The 20,563-nt window shown below is 51.7% G+C and overlaps 2 protein-coding genes across 2 annotated transcripts in view; one reads left to right on the top strand and one right to left on the bottom strand.

Annotated features, from left to right (window-relative positions):
- HADHB (hydroxyacyl-CoA dehydrogenase trifunctional multienzyme complex subunit beta) overlaps window positions 1-14,491 on the top strand; it is a 67,617-nt gene extending 53,126 nt beyond the window's left edge. The window contains exons 15-16 of the mRNA XM_088481720.1: window positions 62-226; window positions 14,025-14,491. Of these exons, the coding sequence (XP_088337846.1) occupies window positions 62-226; window positions 14,025-14,060 (201 nt within the window). The 3' untranslated portion in view covers window positions 14,061-14,491. The remainder of the gene's footprint in view (window positions 1-61; window positions 227-14,024) is intronic.
- A 783-nt stretch (window positions 14,492-15,274) lies between these two features.
- LOC148513554 (adhesion G protein-coupled receptor F3-like) overlaps window positions 15,275-20,563 on the bottom strand; it is an 83,639-nt gene continuing 78,350 nt past the window's right edge. Inside the window, exons 11-12 of the mRNA XM_088481739.1 lie at window positions 16,352-16,438; window positions 15,275-15,331 (exon numbers count right to left, since the gene is read on the bottom strand). Of these exons, the coding sequence (XP_088337865.1) occupies window positions 15,275-15,331; window positions 16,352-16,438 (144 nt within the window). The remainder of the gene's footprint in view (window positions 15,332-16,351; window positions 16,439-20,563) is intronic.

Raw genomic sequence — 20,563 nt, 5'->3', positions numbered from 1 at the left:
TACTCTGTGTTACATCCGTTATTAAGTGAAGGTAACACGTGGAAACTGTTTTGTCTCTCAGGTGGGCGCCCCTCCCCTGGAGAAGTTTAATAATTGGGGAGGATCCCTGTCGCTGGGTCACCCATTTGGAGCTACGGGCTGTCGCCTGGTCATGGCTGCAGCTCACCGGCTGAAGAAAGAGGGAGGGCAGTACGGGCTGGTGGCGGCCTGTGCCGCTGGAGGACAGGTGAGAGCGGTTATACACCAGATTTCCCTTCCGCTGTGCCCAACGCTTTGCAGGGACACTGCCTCTAATGATAACCTTTACTTAGTGTGCTAAGAATATCCATTTGCCAAGAACACGCTTTGTAAGTTAGCCGTGTTACTGTGTGTGTGAGAACTGGTATAACGGTGTACATGTCATCCCCAGTATAGCTCTGTAATGGTCTCCAGTACACCGCATGGCTTATGTCTGCAGTTCCTCTAACACTGTAACTGAGTGCCTGTGACTGGCCCTTGTGTCCTGCAGTAATAAATAACCCTCACTAGCGCCACCTGCTGCCCCCTCTCCCTGGGCTCTGAGTCCTCCATGTATGGGGCTCTTGCTGCTGCATGGTTATAGATTTAGCGATTAAGGCCCGTATTCAATTTGAGGCGAAAAGCCGTTTTCGCGTGTTTTTGGCGGAAACTTTTCGCCGATGACGTCATTTTCGCCTGTTTTGGTTTTACTCCGTATTCAATTTGGAAGACTTTTCGCCTAGGCGGGAAGTGAACGCAATGTAATAGGCGGAAAAGTTTTGCCTATGAATAGAAGGCGGAAAAAAGTGCAGAATTGGGGTTTTGGGGTGCAACGTTGCGGGAACCCCCGTGCAGCCTTCAGACAGTCCCCCAAAGGGAAACTGTGTCAACATTTAAAAAAAAAAAAGACTTAACACCCCAAAAATCACTTTGAATTTGGGGGCGAAAAAAATAAAGTTGGGGGATAAAGTAAAAAACTAGCGAACTTGACTCTGGGGGGGTCCCCAAGTATGCCCCAAGTATGCCCCATGTGGTTTTTTTTACATTGCAGGTGTTTGCGGCTGGTGGATTTTTCATGGTTTTTTAAACTTAACTTTACCAACTTTAAAATATGCTGACCCCCATTTTCAAGTACCCTAAATTGGCTGGCGCAAATTATTTTCTGCAAAAAACCCTCCTGAATACTATTCTGCACCACATATAGAAAAACGCTATTTCTACTTCAGGGTCCATAGGGTCCACAGGGTTGACCTTGGGGTTATAGCTGGAACAGGATCCATGGGCACCACACAGTTAAGCTTTTAGCTCCCAGGATGCACTTGGGTCCTCCTCTATACCCCGCCCCCGAGCCACAGGCACCTCAGTGTAAGCTGGTGCCCGGCCAGAGTCGGTCACCGCGCAGGGGAGCTGCAGGAGCAGCCCCCAGAAGCTTTTTATTTTAAGTTAGATTTTATTTATTTTAGTTTCTCTTTTTACTACAGACGGCAGCGAAGGGCTGTCTGTACAGACGCCCACGCTGCCGCTCTGATCCCCGACTGGCGCCGCGACGCCAGTACTGATCTGGGGATCGCGGCGGGAGGACAGAGTCCATACTAGCCGGACTCTGTCTACCTCCCAGGACTGCTGCCGGAGTCGCCGGGGATTCAGGTAAGCCGCGCGTCGCTGGCTAGCGGCGGCGCGCGGAATGCCTTAAATGCAGTCCTTTAGCCTCCGGTCCTGGGGACAGACCGGAGGCTGCTGGCAGTGGCGGCGGGCCCCCCCATAACCCGTGGGACCACTAGACCACCAGGGATAACCGGCAAGCGGGAAGCCAGCATCCCTGGGATTATGGCCAGCCAGGGGAGGAAGCCTTCCCTGTCAGCGGCTCCTCCCCTCAGCTCAGCGCGCCTTTCAGCACGTAGTCTGGCGTCGCTGAGCTGCAGATTCCTCGGCCACTCCTCCTCTGAGGTCTCCAGCGGCCATTTTCCCAGTGGCAGCGCAGATCTCAGGGAGCACGCGGACCGGTCCCCCTGTGTACCTCTCCCCTGATTAAGGACAGCGTACACAGCACTATAGCCCTCCCAGACACTAAATCTGGGCAGGTTGATTGTAGTGTAAAGGTGCAGTGAGTATATCTTCCTGCATGGTATGTGACTTTTTGCTAGTGCTGCCTGTCTGTGCTTATTTTCCGCTTACTGTCAGCTTATACCTATCCCTTTACTTCTCCTACAAGCCCTGCAGGTGTGTGGGGGAGGGGCGTTTCTACTGACCTCACTTATATAGATCACGTATTTGTGAGGTCCGTCACATACAGTTGTGTGCTACTCAGTGCCATATTGTGGGCTGTTGTTCAGCACACCGGTGAGTGCGTTTTACTTCTACCCTGGTGCCAGATATATAATATATTCTGTCATGTCAGACGAGGAGGTTGAGCGCTCAGTGGCTCCGGTGTTGGCCTCCTGCGGACGCTGTTCTGCAGGAGTAGATAGGGAGGATTTGTCACAGAATGGCCTGTGTAGTCGATGCCAGGTGGCTCCTGGTCCATCCAGACCTTCTCTGGCGCAGGAACCACCGTGGGCGATGTTTTCTCAAGTGCTGGTGTCTATTGCGGACCGTCTGTCGGTCCCGACTGCTCTCCCTACTAGGGCGGTGCCCCAGCCGACCATCCCCCATTCCCCGGGTGTCCCGCAGTTATTGCGGAGTCCTCCTGGGTCTCAATCAGTTGGTCCCTATGCGGGGTTGCCTATGTATATACAGGCTTCCCCTGTGCCGCAGCAGCCTGTGGTACCTTTTCAGGCCCCTATGGCGACGCCTCCACCATGGGTGGATGTGCTCTCCAACTCCGTGCAAAATTTGGCGGCCGCTTCCTCGGCTTTTCAGTCAATGTTGCAGACTGACATGCCTTCTAGGATTTCTAAACGCCCACTCATGACATGGGCTGCTCAGGTATCGGACTCAGAGGGTTCCGCAGATGATGGGGAGGTCCCTGATGACACGGACTCGGACGCCTCGGTCCAGGAAATGGATACCAAGTCGTCCATTAATGTGCGAGCACTAGTTAGGGCGGTGCGAGCTATTCTTCTTATAGAGGATGAGGCACCGGTTCCTAGGTCGAAGTTTCCTAGTTTCAAAAAAACTAAGGTGGCTTCTGCGGTGTTTCCCCTGTCGGATCAGTTGACGGATCATATGGCGGTAGCTTGGCAGGCGCCCAGTAAGAGATTCCTTCCTCAGAAGCGGTTGGCTTCTAATTACCCCTTCCCTGAGGCACATTGTAAAAAATGGGAAACTCCACCGGCGGTGGATTCCCATGTCACCCGTTTAACTCGGGGCGCCACCTTACCATTACCGTCGATATCCTCGCTGAAGGATCCCACGGACAGGAAAGTTGAGACTTGCTTAAAGTCTATTTACTCCCTCTCCGGGGCGGTGGCCCGACCGTCCATGGCCATTTCCTGGGTGGCCAAGGCCATTGAGGGGTGGGCCAATGCATTGGAAGATACCTTCCCGGACGACGCACCGGATGTCCAGCGGGCGTTGTTGGGACAAATGAGGGACGCCGCTTCTTACATTGGAGAAGCTTCTTTAGATGCTAGTCTGCTGACCTCGCGGGTATCGGCTGCAGCGGTGTCTGCCCGCCGATCCTTATGGTTGCGGTCCTGGAGAGCGGACTCTGATTCAAAGAAAGGTCTGGAGGCCTTACCTTTCAATGGGGAATTACTATTTGGTCCGGACTTGGACAAAATAGTGGACACCCTGGCTAAATCCAAGTCGGCCTTCCTCCCTTCGGCGGCACTGCCTGCTAAGGTTCGGAGTTCGGCTTTTCGTTCCTTTCGGGTTCAGGGTAAGGCGAAAGGTCAGTCCTTCCCGAGACAGTCTGCGAGTAAGACGGCCTCTAAACCCAAGAAGCAAGCCTGGAGTGCTCGGCGCCCTTCTTCCAAGCAGGAAGATAAACCTGCGGCCTGATGGGACGGGCCTCCCTCTGGGGGACCTCAGAGTGGGAGGCCGACTTCTTCTATTTGCCCAGTGCTGGCACAATACCACCACGGATGCCTGGGTTCGAGAAGTGGTCTCCCAGGGGTACGCCCTGTCTTTTCGGCACAGACCACCCCACCAGTTTTTCTGCACAAGTCCTTCTCAGAACAAGACCAAGGCGGTACAGGTTCAGGAGGCTATAGAGTCCTTGCTGAAAGCAGGGGTCATTGTTCCCGTTCCTCTATCACAACGAGGGATGGGGTATTATTCGTCTCTGTTTCTGGTGCAGAAACCCAATGGTTCTCATCGCCCTATCCTCAACTTGAAGTCTCTGAACAAATTCCTCAGAGTTCCCAAGTTCAGGATGGAAACGTTACGTTCCATCATTCTGGCGATGGAACCGGGGGATTACATGGTGTCCCTGGACATCCAGGACGCCTACCTCCATGTTCCGATAGCATCTTCACACCAGCGGTATCTGAGGTTCGCTATCCTTCAACACCACTATCAGTTCCGGGCGCTACCCTTTGGTCTCTCCACGGCACCGAGGGTGTTCACGAAGATTATGGCGGTCATGGCCGCACATCTTCGGAACCAGAATGTACGGCTACTGCCGTACCTGGACGACCTCCTGTTGCTGGCGAGCTCCCCGGAGGTACTGCTTCAACATCTCCACCTGACGATCGCTTGCCTGCAAGCACACGGGTGGTTGATAAATTGGAAAAAGTCCTCTCTGATTCCATCACAGCGGATGGTTCATTTGGGAGCCCTGCTGGATTCGCGTCAGCAAAGGATCTTCCTGACTCCGGAGAAGGTCGCCTCACTACAGCTGCGGATACGCAGTTGCCTGAGCCGTTGCCGCCTGTCGGTCCATTCGGCTATGAGAGTTCTGGGGTCCATGGTGTCGACATTCGACATGGTGGAATTTGCCCAGTTCCATTCCCGGCCCCTGCAGGGGCTGATTCTATCAGAATGGAACGGGTTACCTCACCGGATCCGCTCTCAGGTGCTGGTGTTGTCTCCGGACGTTCGGCTATCTTTGGCTTGGTGGCTTCAGACAGCTCATCTGGTCGAGGGGCGCCCATTTTGGATCCCGGACTGGGTCCTGCTCACGACTGATGCCAGTCTCCGGGGTTGGGGGGCAGTGACCGGCTCTTTGTCGCTTCAGGGTCGTTGGTCAGCGGAAGAAGCACTTCTCCCCATCAACATCCTGGAACTGCGGGCAGTATACAAGGCCCTGCAGTCGTCCGGCCCCGCTCTTCACGGAAGGGCGGTACAGGTGCAGTCCGACAACGCCACCACGGTGGCGTATATCAATCACCAAGGCGGAACTCACAGTCAGGCAGCGATGTCGGAGGTGTCTCGTATCCTGTCTTGGGCGGAGGGTCACATTCCAGCGATCTCGGCGGTCTTCATCCCCGGAGTCCTCAATTGGGAGGCGGACTTCCTCAGCCGTCACGACGTGCATCCCGGGGAATGGTCGCTTCACCCAGAGGTGTTTCAGCTACTCGTGGACAGGTGGGGACTGCCGGAGCTGGACTTGATGGCCTCCCGTCACAATCACAAGTTGCCCGTTTACGGGTCAAGGACAAGAGACGCAGGTGCAAGTCTGGTGGACGCGCTGTCGGTGACATGGACGTTTCACCTGGCGTATCTGTTTCCTCCGATATCCCTGCTTCCTCGGGTTCTGCGGAAATTCAAGCAGGACGGCGGCATGCTCGTGCTGGTAGCTCCGGCGTGGCCCAGACGTCCTTGGTACTCCGATCTGAGGAGCCTCTCCATCGACGCTCCGTACCTTCTTCCTCAACGTCGGGACCTGTTGTCTCAGGGGCCCTGCCTTTACCCGGATCTGGGTCGGCTGTCTTTGACGGCGTGGCTCTTGAGACAGCCGTCTTGAGGTCTCGGGGCTTCTCCAGTTCGGTTATTGGTACGATGCTCAGGGCACGCAAGCCTGCTTCAGCACGGATTTATCACAGAGTGTGGCACACTTACTTTCAGTGGTGTGAGTCCAGACTTTATGATCCTCAGGTGTTCCGAGTTTCTAGGATCTTGGAATTTCTTCAGTCAGGATTGGATCTCGGCTTACGCCTTGCATCTCTGAAGGTTCATGTGTCCGCCTTGTCCGTGTGGTTTCAACGGCGGATTGCAATACTACCAGACGTTCACACCTTTTTCCAAGGTGTTCTCAGGATCCAGCCTCCCTTTGTGCCTCCTGTGGCTCCTTGGGACTTGGCGGTGGTGCTACGGGTCCTGCAGGGTCCTCCGTTTGAGCCTCTTGAGGCGGTGGAGCTCAAGTGGCTGACATTTAAGACGGTTTTTCTCCTGGCAATTGCTTCGGCCAGGAGGGTGTCTGAATTGGGGGCGCTTTCCTGTCGCCCTCCTTTCCTGATTTTTCACCAGGACAGAGCGGTGCTCCGCACTCGTCCTGTGTTTTTGCCCAAAGTGGTCTCGAAGTTCCATATTAATCAGGAACTTGTTGTGCCAGCTTTTCAGTCCCCTGATCTTTCAGCTGGTGAGACTTCCTTAGATGTGGTCCGGGCGCTTAGAATTTATGTAGACCGGACGGCTTCGGTTAGGAAGTCTGATTCCTTGTTTATCCTCTTTGGTTTTCACAAGAGGGGTTGGCCTGCCAACAAACAAACGTTAGCCCGTTGGCTTCGTTCCGTTATTTGTGAGGCTTATGCACAGGAGGGCTTACCTGTGCCAGCCTCTGTTAAGGCTCATTCCACTCGTTCTGTGGGTCCCTCTTGGGCTGCTAGACGTGGCGCTTCTGCTGTTCAGCTGTGTAGGGCGGCCACTTGGTCTTCAATTCAAACGTTTTTGAGGTTCTATGCGTTTGACACCTTCGCCTCTCAGGATGCTTCCTTTGGGCGCCGGGTGCTCCTTTCAGCACAGGAGCGTCCCCGCCCTTAGTTGAACTGCTTTGGGACATCCCCAAGGTCAACCCTGTGGACCCTGAAGTAGAAAACAAGAGATATGGTAAGAACTTACCTTTGTTATCTCTGTTTCTACGAAGTCCATAGGGTCCACAGGGCGCCCGCCCTGACGCACCTGGCTTCAAATGGGCTGTGTGGCTGGTCACCGGTTTTCCGTCTCCTATTGCTGTGAGTATGGTTTCTTGTGTGTTCCAGTCTTCCTTCTCTCTGTTCCATATTCTCCTCCGGCCTAGGCTGCTTACCAACTGAGGTGCCTGTGGCTCGGGGGCGGGGTATAGAGGAGGACCCAAGTGCATCCTGGGAGCTAAAAGCTTAACTGTGTGGTGCCCATGGATCCTGTTCCAGCTATAACCCCAAGGTCAACCCTGTGGACCCTATGGACTTCGTAGAAACAGAGATAACAAAGGTAAGTTCTTACCATATCTCTTGTTTTAGCAGCTATTGAGCCCGTTTAAAAACACCAAATACCTTCAGCAAGCCAAATCGGGGGGTACCATAGCTAACCCCCATGTCAGAGCATCTTTTGGGGGGTATCAGGCTGATTTCCCCAAATCTGACAGTACTTTCCGCTTGTTTAAGTTTCGCCGGGTCCGTTTTCGCCTACTTTTCAAATTGAATACAGTGATACGCGGGCGATACTTTTCCGCCTGAAAAACAGGCGAAGTAGGAAAAAGTCCTGGGAGACGAAAAAGTATCGCGGGTCCACTCAAATTGAATACGGCTCTAAGGAACCTTTCTCGCATTACGTTGGCGGCGGCTGCTGTCACCTATGTTACGCTCCTCGGCACCGGTCTATAGGATCCGTGTAGTAGTATCACCTTGTTTTGTCTACGCATAATATAACACACATCATACAAATCATATGATGCTGGAGAGGTTATCACATCTTCAGATAAGGGAATTACAAACTGGAGAGAAACAAAACTGGACTAAGAATCCTACAATAACCTGACCTCATAAAGCAATTCACTAAGAACTGGCACTTCATGTATGACAGAGACGTCACCAGGTCCTAATGTACCAGGTCCCGTATTGTACAGCTAAATACGTATTGTTCTACCTGCAAAATGCCCATTGTACTGTATGTAGGTAACAGGGAAACCTTATTTCTACTTCAGGGTCCATAGGGGGTCCACAGGGTTGACCTTGGGGTATAGGTTGGGAACCAAATCCGGGCACCACGCAGTTAAAGCTTTTAGCTCCCAGGATGCACTTGGGTCCACTCTCCCTATAACCCCGCCCCCCAGCCAGAGGCACCTCAGTTTAAGTTGGTGCCCGGCCGGAGTCGGGTCACCGTTAGTGCAGTGGGGAGCTGATTAGCAGCCCCTAAGCTTAAAATTTATTTAAAAAAAAAAAAAGAGTTTTATTATTTTTTACTACTCTTCAGAGCGGCAGCGTGAGACTGTCCAATGGACGTCTAAGCTGCCGCTCCTACACCCCGCCGGCGCTGCGACGCCAGTACAGATCTGGGGATCGCAGCGGGACCCCAGAGTCTGTACTAGCCGGACTCTGGAGGAATCCCTAGGCTGCTGCCGGATCGACGGGGACAGGTAAGTCGCGTGGTCAACGCTTGCGGTGATCCACGTGTGTATGCAGCCTTATGTCTCTGGGGACAGACCGGAGGCGCTAGCGGTGGCGGCGGGCTCCCCCTCCATGGAGGCATACCCCGCGTGTCCACTAGCCCACCAGGGATTATAGCGGCAGCGGGAGCCGACATCCCGGGAGGTTAATTGCTAGCCAGGGGAGGAAGCCTTCCCTGTCTAGCGGCTCCTCCCCTCAGCTCAGCGCGTCTTTCAACACGCAGTCTGGCGTCGCTGAGCTGCTTCCTCCGCGGGCCACGCTTCTTCTGAGGTCTCCAGCGGCCATTATCTCTCGGTGGTGCTGCAGAGCTCTTAAGATGTCAGTGAGCCCAGTCCCCCTGCGTACCTGGCCATTGTGGGTGAGTGTACACAGCGCTATAGCCTTCCCAGACACTGAATCTGGGCAGTTGAATGTAGCGACATTGTGCAGTATATTATATGTCATGCTTATGTATGTATATATATTTTTCTGCATTGTATGTGACTTATGCTAGTGCTGACTGTCTGCTTTTCTCACCTGTCAGTGTATATCTATCCCTTTTCTTTATCTGCCCTAATACCGGTGTACCTAGGGTGGTTCTGAGACCTCACATATATATACTTGTTAATATTTGTGAGGTTTGTCACATACTGTTGCGTGCTGCACGTTGCCATATTTTAGATGGAACTGTGTGTTGCATACGCTGATAATGGGTCCCTGCAGCTAATCTTAGTGTCAGTCAGGACCGGTATGGCGCTGCTTAATATTTCCGTCAAGATAGTCAAATATATCTGACCAGGAGATTGCGCACGATACTGCACCCATTATTGCTATCCTGCAAGTCATAGCCTGCAGGTAGTAGTGCGGAGGATTTGACTCAGAAAGGTTTTGTATGCGGCGCCATCTGGTGCCGGGCCCCTTGCACGACCCCTTTGGGCGGTTTATTTCTCAGTATCCTCTCCTTTGAGGATCGCCGGGCGGGCCCCATTGTCGTAACTCGCTTGTGGTTACTTCACCATACTGCCCTTTTCAACTCGGGGTATCTCGCAATTACTTGCGCTTTACCCCTGTGTCACAGACTATCGCTCCCTGCCGGGGTTTTTCACAGTACATGAATTACCTCCGGTACCACATCGGTCTGTCATTCCCCTTGCAGGGATTACCACAACGGCCACCCTGGTGGATGTCGTTTTCTACGAAATACTAAATGGCGTGATATACGCCCTGTGGTTACTTCCCAGTGGCTCTGCCGTGAAATGGAGGGTGTATTCGGCTCTTTCCCCCTCACATGGGGGGAGCCGATTTCAAGTATTATTATTCCTGCTTTGGGGCTGGTAGCCAGGTTCATTCTGGATATAGAGAATGTCGATCCTGTATCATACATCTCCCGTTTTCTGCCCAGCGGGTGGATCTCATAGCGGGAGTCTGGCTGTCGCAAGGTACGAGGGATCACAAAGGCCTCCTGTTTCCCATTCCCTGAGGGTCCTCACAAGTAATAGAAATCTCCTTCTGGGGTGGATTTGTATGTTAATCGTCGGGTTACAGGCATTAATATGCCTCCCATCCCGGCCTGGACGGATTTTACGGATCCATAGGTGGTAAGTTTACATGAAATCAATGTACTCGTTTTCAGGGCCTGTTGCCCGTCCTACCATGGCCATCGCATGGTTGGTTAATACTGTTGCATACTGGGCTGATGCATTTGTAATGTTTTTCCCCTTCAACACGTCTGGGATTCAAATGTCTTTTGCCGCTCACATAAAATATGCAGTTGTCATATGTGGGATTACCTACATTGGATGCCGGTCTTCTAACTTTCAGGGTTTCGGCTGGGTCTGTATCCGCCGCAATACCCTATGGCTACGTTATGGGAAAGCAGAGGTGCAGTCTCCTACCATGGGGAAGATCTTGTTTGGTCCGGCCTTGACAAGATTGTTGCATCATTGGCAGTATCACTAATGGAGAGATGCCGTCTTTAGCTACTCCCACTACATTCGGACTAACTCTGTTAAGTCTTTTTGTCCTCAGGGTCAGCCTAAAGGCCTGTTTTTTCCTAGGCTGTTTGCCTCCACGGGGGCCACCATATCTAGTACCAAGCTGTCCTGGACTTCTGGACAGCCCTGCTTCTACGCCGGAGGATAAACCTTCAGCCTGACGGGGCAGGTCTACATCTGGGGGATTCCAGAGTGAGATACTGATTCTCAACAGCCTCTCATTGCTCAGGCGGCCTCCTCACAGGCGTTGTTACATGGGCCCTTCTTCCGATCAGGGCCTTACAAACCCAGAAAGCTATACAGCCTTTGCGGTAAGCAGAGCTATTTCGGCCAGCCTCACTATCTCAGCGAGGGTCTGGTTGTTCTACTTTCTTTCTGGGGCAGTGGCCGACTGGTCCTCATTTGCCTATCCTCTGTCTCAAATCCCTGAATCGGATACTAAGGGTGCTTGGACTCAGGAGGAGTCCACCATGCTCCATCATCCGATGTTTGGAAGCTGGGGACTTTATGGTATATCTGAGTATTCAGGATACGTACCTACGGGTACATACAGAGCCCTCTCATCAGCAGGGGTTCAGGTTTGCTGTGCCACAGCAAAACTTGCAAGTTTCGGGCTCTGCCTTTTGGGACTGTCCTTAACTCCACCGGGGTTTACCAGCTTTACGGATTTTCTGACGGTTCACCTGTTCAGTGTATCCGAATGCTCCTTTCTCTGGACGCCCTCCTGCTTTTACCAGGATCACCGAGGTACTTTACCACCGGGTCAGGATAACCGTGGCTTTTTCTCGGCACAGATAATTAGTCACCGGAGAAAAAGTCCTCCCTGCATCCCTCACAGAGTATTCTTCATCTGAGAGCACTGCTGGATTCTCAGGAATTTGAGAATTTTTCTGGCGTAAGACAAGCTCTCCGCTCTTCAACTTGGAGTGTGCGGATGTTTACGCGGTCGACATATGTCATTACTCTTGGTGATGCGCGGTCTCCCAGAGTGTCTACCTTTTGGGAGGGGGGAATGTGATCAGTTCCATTCCAGGCCTTGCCATAATTGACTCTTCTCCAGATGGATCGAGTTTTTTTTTTTTTCCATCGGATCGCTGTTCGGACGATGATGCTCTCTCCGGAGGCGAGTCGGTCTCTGTCCGGGTGGCTGTGGCCATCTCGTCCAGGGTATTCTTTGCTGCAGACAGTGTCTGGTCCGCATTCATTTCGGGGTAGCTGGACGTCTGCCGCTTCCGCCCTGCCACTTGTTGGAACTTTCGGCTGTCTTGGGCCTTCACTCTGGCCTAACCCTTATGTCACGGTAAACCTGCATAGGTTCAGTCCAACAGTGTCACAACAGAGGCTTCCAACTAGGCAACACTGGTAGTTCGGTGGCAATGACAGGAATGTCATACATTCTGACATAGTCCAAGGGTCTTCTCCTGGCCAACTCTGCAGTGTTCATTCCGGGAGCTCTCCATTGGGAAGCGGGCTTCCTCAGCCGTCACGACATGCATCCTGGGGACTAGTCTCTTCTCCAATAGAGGTTTCAACTCCTGGTGAGCAGAGGGGGCCTCCCTGAGGTGATTGGTCCTCATGGCCTTCTGACTCTATCACACACTACCGGTGTTACAGTCCAGCTCTAGGAGTACTGAAGCTACCTTCAGTGACTCTGTCAGTGAAGTGGTCCTTCCACTTTGTGTACCTGTGTCCTCCGGTCTCCCTTCTTCCTCGAGGTCTTCGGAAGTTTAATTCAAGACGGAGGGGCTTTCCTTCTACTAGGATTTTCGGAGTCTCCTCATCGATGCTCCGTTCCTACTGCTTCACTATCTGGACCTGTTGTCTCAGGGTCCTTGTTTTTCCCTGGACCTGGATCGTTTGTCTATGACTGCGCCCCTGCTGTGGTCCTAGGGCTTCCCTGGCTCTGTCTTCATTGAGATGTTTAGAGCAGACAGGCCAGACTTTGCTGGGTTCTGCCACAGACTGTGGCATACGTAATTCTTACGGTATCGTACCTGTCGATATGATCCTCCGGTGTCCAGGATTTCCAGATATTCTGGCATTCCTGCCGGCTGGCTTGGGTTTCATCCTCGGCCTGGCCTTCCTGACAGTGCGGATCTCTACACTGTCGGTATGGTTAAGATATGGAATTGCTCCACTCTGGTATCCAGTTCATCCTTTGGAGTGTTTTCTGGCTTATGCCTCCATTTGTCCTCCCTAGGGACTCCTTGGGAGTTAGTAGTGGTTCTTCGTTCCCTCCGGGGACAGTCGATGGAACCGCTGGTTGTGATAGCCATTACATGGTCTATTGCTTAGGCTCTCTCTCTTTCTCTCAGGGTGTTTATATTGACCAGGAGAGTGTCTGACTTGGGAGCGTTCTCATGTGGCTCCCTCTTTTGGAGGGCATCATGTCAGGGTGTGAGTTGCTCTCGCCCTGTGTTTCTTCTTAATGTGGTTTTTAGGTTCCATATTATTCTGGAACTTATGGTACAGCCATTCAGCCCCCAGTCCTCTCGGCTGGTGTGGCCTCATTGACTGTGGTCCGGCCTCTTTGTATTTATGTGATCCGTTCAAGCTCCTTACGGAAATCGGGCTCCTTATTGGTGGTCTGAGATTTCTAGTTTTCACAGGAAAGGATGGCCGGCCTATAACTAAATGTTGGCTGGATGGCCTCGTATGTCTTCCTCAGGGGCTTACCCAGGGGTAGGCCTTTCTGTTGTTGATGCTTGTTTTTTTTCTCGGGCCATGTAACCCTTGTGGGCGGCTCGTTGTGGCGCCTCGGCTGTTTTGCCTTACTAGGTGTCCACGTGGTCTTCTGTCCATACCTTTTTAAGGTTCTAGGCATTGGTTTCCTTTGCCTCTCAGGATGCTTCCTTTTTGGCGACGGATTCTCCTCTCAGCACAGGAGCGTCCCCACCCTTGGTTGAACTGCTTTGGGACATCCCCAAGGTCAACCCTGTGGACCCCCTATGGACCCTGAAGTAGAAAACAAGAGATATGGGAAGAACTTACCTTTGTTATCTCTGTTTCTACGAAGTCCATAGGGTCCACAGGGCGCCCGCCCTGACGCACCTGGCTTCATATGGGCTGTGTTACTGGTCACCGGTTTCCCGTCTCCTTTTTCTGTGAGTATGGTTCTAGAGTGTTCCAGTTTTCTCTCTCTTTTTCTCTCCTCCTCCGGCCTTTGGCTACTTACAAACTGAGGTGCCTCTGGCTGGGGGGCGGGGTTATAGGGAGAGTGGACCCAAGTGCATCCTGGGAGCTAAAAGCTTTAACTGCGTGGTGCCCGGATTTGGTTCCCAACCTATACCCCAAGGTCAACCCTGTGGACCCTATGGACTTCGTAGAAACAGAGATAACAAAGGTAAGTTCTTACCATATCTCTTGTTATACCTTTTAATAACCTTTCATTTGTAAGACAAAAAAGCCACACCCATATATATGTCTGTGTGTATGTATCTATATATAAACATGTGACTCCACATTACACGTACAGCCTATTTTAAATATTGTCTGCAGTAATGATCAAGTTCCCCTTTGTTGCCTTGCTACAGTACTTGTGTGGTGACCGGTAATAATTGTACATTATTTTTTTCCCTTTATTTAGGGGCATGGAATGATCGTAGAACTCTACCCCCAGTAATAGGAGGCTCCAAGTATTGTATCCGCCTTAAACGCCAGAGCAATGCACTAATAACTCAGAATGTATCCCTCCCATTGAGGACAATCTTGCAGCACTGTAAATATTATTTTAGTTGCCTTGTCTGCCGTTTGGAAATGAATTAGTGACGTGTACGGCGCACACTGCAGGCGCTCTCTTAGCGTCCGCCTACTGTCTGATCCTGAGGCATCTGACATAGCGGTTTCCACGCTACTTTACGCCGGGCACTTAATCTGCTACGAGGTTTATAAACCCGCAGAACACACCCCTTTTTGACAATAAGCTTGTAAGTAAATGAACAACAGTTTTGATAGCCAAGTGTGTTGCGGTCTCCCCAGGAGGTGAGAGAATACAGCATTTAAGAGTTAATAAAAATGCAAATTAATTTAAAAAAAATAAAAGTAATTCATTAATTGTGCCTTGGTTTTATTTTGCGAGGACAGACCCCAATGCTAAGAACTGGATCTGTGTATCACCGGCTGCCCCTCACTCCAGGTCGCACACTGCAGGAGAATGCACTCAGTGGGCGGAATTCAATTGATTACGCGGTCCGGATCTCCCGTCTAAAGTGACAGGAGATCGCGGGCCGCTATTCAATTGCTGCCATTCTTTGCGCTGATCGCGCCCATAGCGGTCAGGTTTAGCCGCGTAAAGCAGCTAAACCCGACCAAAGTGCTGGGCGCGATCGCGAAAAGTGATGTTTGGGCGCCCAAACATGTCACTTTTCGCACATTTCAGCTCTCATCCCCCTGGGGCTGCGAGCTGAAATGTAGCGCTTGGCAGCTGATCGCGCCCGGCAGGAGCAAGAATAGAATAGCTCCGTCGGGCGCGATAGGGGCTGGAATGAATTGAATTCCGCCCCCAGTGTTTGCTTTCTTGTGGCTGGGTAAAAGTTTTTCGGCCGGCGTGACTACCACGAGGCCATACCTTTATTCTAGAGGGTAGGCCGATCCACCTCTAGCTATCAATGGGCTATTTCATCTGCGAGCAGCACAGATGTATAATCTCTCTCAAGTGGAATTTGTACACCACAAAAGATGACCTACTTCTCTCTTCCAATCCCTGCTCCCCCATCTACCGTCAATATCTCCTATCTGTTTATTAGCTGCAAGGTTCCCACATTGTGTGTCAAGGCAGCCAGGACTGGGAATATAGAACACCAGTCCCAGTCGTTGTGCTTGATATTTGCAGCCACGTCAGATGTTTCCTATCGGTCTGTACGTCTCACCACTCTCTGGCTCATTGCTGGAGTCCTGTGAAGAAGATAACACCATGCAATTACTTTGTATTTGTGATGCCATAGCACTTTAAATCTTGCTTCTGAGATGCACAAAGAAACCTGTCTGGGCTTATTTATGATAGAGGGGTCCTTCAACTGAATGGCGGCCTCCAACCTCCGCCTGTAGTACGTGCCGGAAGGCATAAAGAAGAACTTTTAGCCTGACCCTAAATTATATCGGGAAAAGGCCTGCCTTAACCATTTGCATCAGATGCGTCTGCCAGGCTAGACTTTCCCTGATGTGGTCGCAGCTGATGTGACCAGTCAGAAATGCCCAGTTGGTGGCTGCTGGAAAATAATCTTCCAGCAGCCACCCACCTGCCGGCCCCTCTGCATCTTTGCACCCTCCCCAGGTGTCTGCCATGTAGCCAGTCACTGCTGGGCAGGCATCCCAGCCGCACCCCTCAATTGGTGGACGCAGAGAGGGGCATCTGCCGGGAAAGGAAAGTCAAGCAGCTCACGGCCCTTCAGTGTTTAGCCGGCGGCTGCCGCGAGGAGCAACCGTCAGGGAAAAGTCTCGACTTTCACATGAATTTATCGTCCGTTATATAAAAAAAAAATCGATATTAATGTCATGTTTAAAAAAAATATATATATATATTTTTGGGTAAGTTTTTAAAATAAATGTTCTTGACCTAATTCAATCCTAAAAAAAAAATTAAAAAATTTCTGTGGTATATTATGATCTCCTGCACCTACTTGTTGGAGAAATGGCAGCGACACCAGTGGGGGTGACTATCGGGTGAACAGCGGTGGGCCAAGACTCTGCCATTTAGATGTTTGTGAGATTTAGAATCAAAGTGGGTGGTTTTTATGTGTAGTAACGAATAAGCTGGTGATTATATTATAATCCTTGTTCCCTCAATGTAACAGAATTTTCAGGAAATTGGTAAGAGTAGAACTTTAAGACCTATTTAAGGACTGTCATAATTAGATGATGAGAAGTACAGTGAGCTGCAGATGACTTATCTCGGATTGCTGGGGGATGCCTTACCACGCTGTATGAGGTTCCCCCGCAGCAGGCCAGGGAAGGGAATACAGTCTGAAATTTTCGGAACCTTTTGGAAATCGCTTTCATCACCTGTTGGAAGAATAAATATATAATGCACATGTCTTACATAAGATTGGGTGGGATTAATCTGCATCTGTCCTCACTACTGTAATGGGCAAAGCCTTATTCCATTCTTAGTCATTTTTATTTCAACTGCAGGGTTCATAGGGTATCCACAGCATACCTTGGGGGTATACGCGATGGCAGTTGTCATCGGGCACCGCATAGTTAAAACTTTAGTCCCAGGATGCATCGGGGCCCCCTCTCCTATACCCCGCCCCCAGGCCAAGGCACCTTCAGTTTCGTATGTGCCCGGACGGAGTAGGGTCACTGCATGGAGGGGCTGGTAGTCCCAGAAGATCTACAGAGCGGACAGCATGGACAGTCCAATGGACGTCCGTGCTGCCGCTCCGACACCCAGCCGGCGCCGAGATGCCGGTACCGATCCGGGGATCTCGGCGGGCGTCTGGGGGTTTCCGCTAGCAGGAACCCCTGGAGGCCTGGGACTGTGGCCGGGCTTCATGGGGATCAACAAGGTAATAAGCGGTAGACGCCCGCTGGTGCACAGTCCTCTATTGGCCCCCGGGTTGGGGGCTCCCCGGGGACGGCAGCGTGTGGAGCCAGGCACTGAGCCTGCGCTACCACTAGACCACCAGGGATATCTGGCTGCAGCGTTGCGGAATAGGCGGTAGTCTAATCTCCTGTACAGGGGGTCCCCCCGGTAGATGATGATGGTGCAGTGCCTCCCCTCCACAGCCATCACCTTTTCAGGTGTCTCCGGAGCCTATGTGGGTTAACTACTTCTCTACCACGGTTCAGAACCTGACATATCCAAAATCTCTATTAATGAGGCGGCTTTAAATGTTAGCCTCTTAACGTCCAGGATTTCAGCTGCGGCCATTTCTGCGCGTCGCTCCCTGTGGTTACGCTCTTGGAGAGCAGATGCTGAGTCCAAGAAGGGGTTGGAGTGTTTACCCTTCAATGGAAAGGTTTTCTTTGGTCAGGATTTGGACAAAATCGTGGACACTTTGGCAGCTGCAAAATCTGCTGGTCTCCCCTTGGCCCCGGTTCCATCGGGATCTGGGACCTCATCCTTTCGGAACTATCGTCCTCAGGGAAAACCTAGGGTTCAGTCCTCTCTAGGCCGTCAGGAGCCAAGAAGGTTACCAAGCCCAAGAAACAGGCTTGGAGCACCAGACGTCCAGCTGCCAAGTCTGACTATAAGCCCTCAGTCTGACGGGACGGGCCTTCCCCAAGGTGGGGGGCCGACTTCTTCAATTCGCCTAGTGCTGGTGTCAGACCACCACAGACACTTGAGTAAGGGAAGTGGTCTCTCATGGGTATGCCCTCTCTTTCCGCAGAATGCCTCCTCATCAGTTCTTCACCATGGGACTTCAGTCAAACCAGGACAGAGCCTTGAAGATCCAGAAAGTAATACGCTCTATGCTTCAAGCAGGAGTTATAGTACCAATTCCATTATCTCAGAGGGGAACGGGTCACTATTCCAATCTCTTTCTGGTTCCGAAACCAAACTGTTCATATCAGCCTATCAACCTAAAGTCCCTGAACAAATTTCTCCAAGTACCTCAGTTCAAGATGGAAACCCTGCGGTCTATTATACTGGCTATGGAACCTGGGGGTTTTATGGGGTCTCTGGATATTCAGGATGTCTACCTGCATATCCCCGACTGCTACAGCCCACCAGAGGTTCCTCCAATTTCGCTGTCCTACAACAGCATTTCCAGTTTCAAGCCCTACCGTTTGGCCTTTTTACTGCACCGAGGGTATTTACCAAAATTATGGCAGTTATGGCAGCCCATCTGCGGATGCAGGGGGTCCGCCTGTTGCCTTCTGCTGCTTGCTGGGTCTCAAGAGGTACTTCACCGCCACTCGCAGCTAACAATCTCTGTGCTGCAGATTCATGATTGGCTGATCAACTGGACGAAGTCCTCCCTGACTCCTTTCCAGAGGATGCTCCATTTCGGGGCAGTGTTGGACTCTCAACAGCAGCGGATCTTCCTGACCAAGGACAAGATCTCTATTTTGCAGATGTGAGTGCGCAGGTGCCTGCACAGTCGCCGAGTATCGATTCACTCGGCGATACAGTTATTGGGCTCCATGGTGTCGACATCCCAGTTTAATTCCCGGCCTCTGCAGACATTGACCCTCTCCTGGTGGGACGGATCTTCTCATCGGTTACGGACACAGACAATGGTGCTCTCTCCGGAGGTGCGTCTGTCCCTGAATTGGTGGCTTCAGACAGGTCACCTCACCGAGGGACGTCCCTTTTGGATTCCGGACTAGGTCCTGACGACGACGACGACGACGAACGCTGTCTCCAGGTTAGGGCGCAGTGACTGGTCCACACTTCTTTCAGGGGAGGTGAACAGAAGAGAAGTCTGCCCTACCAATAAACATTGGAACTTCGGGCGGTGTTCAGGCCCTACAGCAAGCCAGACTGATACTTTACGGAAAGCCCATGCAGGTTCAGTCAGACAGCGCCATGACGGTGGCTTACATCAACCGTCAAGGAGGAACTCTGAGTCAGGCAGCTCTGACAGAAGTGCCCGCATTCTGACGTGGGCGGAAGGAAATCTTCCCGCCATATTGGCAGTGTTCATACCAGGAGTACTCAACTGGGAAACTGACTTCCTCTGCTGTCACAACGTGAATTCAGAGGAATGGTCTCTTCACCAGGATGTGTTTCAGTTCCTAGTGGACAAGTGGGGTCTTCCAGAGATAGACCTCATGGCATCTCGACACAATCACAAGCTGCCGGTGTTCGGGTCCAGGACAAGAGACGCCGAGGCTCTTTTGTGGTCGGTCTGTCAGTCAGGTGGACCTTCCAGTTTGCATACCTGTTTCCTCTGTTCTCTCTTCTTCCTCGGGTGCTTCGGAAGTTCAAAGAAGAAGGGGGCACAATCCTGTTGGTGGCTCCAGCGTGGCCCAGACGTCACTGGTACTCAGATCTGCAGAGTCCATCGACACTCAGTTTCTGATGCCTCAACATCCGGACCTGTTGTCTCGGAGTCCTTTCCTTTACCCTTATCTGGGTTGTCTGTCTTTGACGGCGTAGGTCTTGAGACATCCCTCCTGAGGTCTAAAGATTTTCTACCTCTGTGGTTAGCACCATGCTCAGAGCATGAAAGCCTGCCTCTGTCAGGATTTACCACTGGGTGTGGCATACCTACTTTGAATGGTATCATCCCAGAGGTTACGACCCCCAAGTGTTTCGGATATCCAGAGTTTTGGCTTCCTACAGACAGGTTTGGATCTATGTCTCTGCCCTTTCAGTGTGGTTCCAGCGAAGGATTGCTCCCTTTCCTGATATCCGCACTTTCCTTCAGGGGGTCCTTCATATTCAGCCTTCATTTGTCCCTCCTGTGGCTCCTTGGCTGTGGTACTTAGGGCTCTCCAGGGCCCTCAATTTGAACCCCTGGTCTCAGTGGACCTCAAATGGCTTACGGCTAAGACTCTGTTTCTTCTGGCTATTGCTTTGGCCAGAAGAGTGTCAGATTTGGGGGATTTTTCTTGTCGCCCTCCGTTTCTGATTTTTCACCAGGACAGGGCGGTGCTTCGGACCCGCCCTGGTTTCCTTCCTAAGGTGGTCTCTAGTTTCCACATTAATGAGGAAATTCTAGTACCGGCCTTCAACTCTCCAGACCTCTCGGCGGGTGAGGTCTCTTTGAATGTGGTACATGCTATCCAGATATATGTGGACCGTACCAGTTCCTTTCAGAAGTCGGACTGTTTTGTTTGTCCTCTATGGTTTCCACAAGAAGGGTTGGCCTGCCAATAGGCAAACTTTGGCTAGGTGGATTTGCATGATCTCTGAGGCTTACACTCATGATGGCCTTCCAATTCCGCCCTCTTTTACTGCTCATTCTACCCGGTCTATGGGTCTTTCGTGGGCAGCTCGCCGTAGCGCCTCGGCTGTTCAGCTTTGTAAGGCGGGCACGTGGTCTTCTGTCCATACCTTTTGTGAGGTATTATGCTTTTGATACCTTCGTCTCTCAGGATGCTTCCTTTGGGCGGCGGATTCTCCTTCCAGCACAGGAGCCTCCCCACCCTTAAAGGGACTGCTTTGGGACATCCCCAAGGTATCTTGTGGATACCTATGGACCCTGCTATAGAAAATAAGAGGGTAAGAACTTA

This window comes from Taudactylus pleione, unplaced genomic scaffold, assembly GCF_031769625.1.
Source record: "Taudactylus pleione unplaced genomic scaffold, aTauple2 ptg000277l, whole genome shotgun sequence".
Lineage (NCBI taxonomy): Eukaryota > Metazoa > Chordata > Amphibia > Anura > Myobatrachidae > Taudactylus > Taudactylus pleione.
This window is presented reverse-complemented; position numbering and strand designations above follow the sequence as displayed.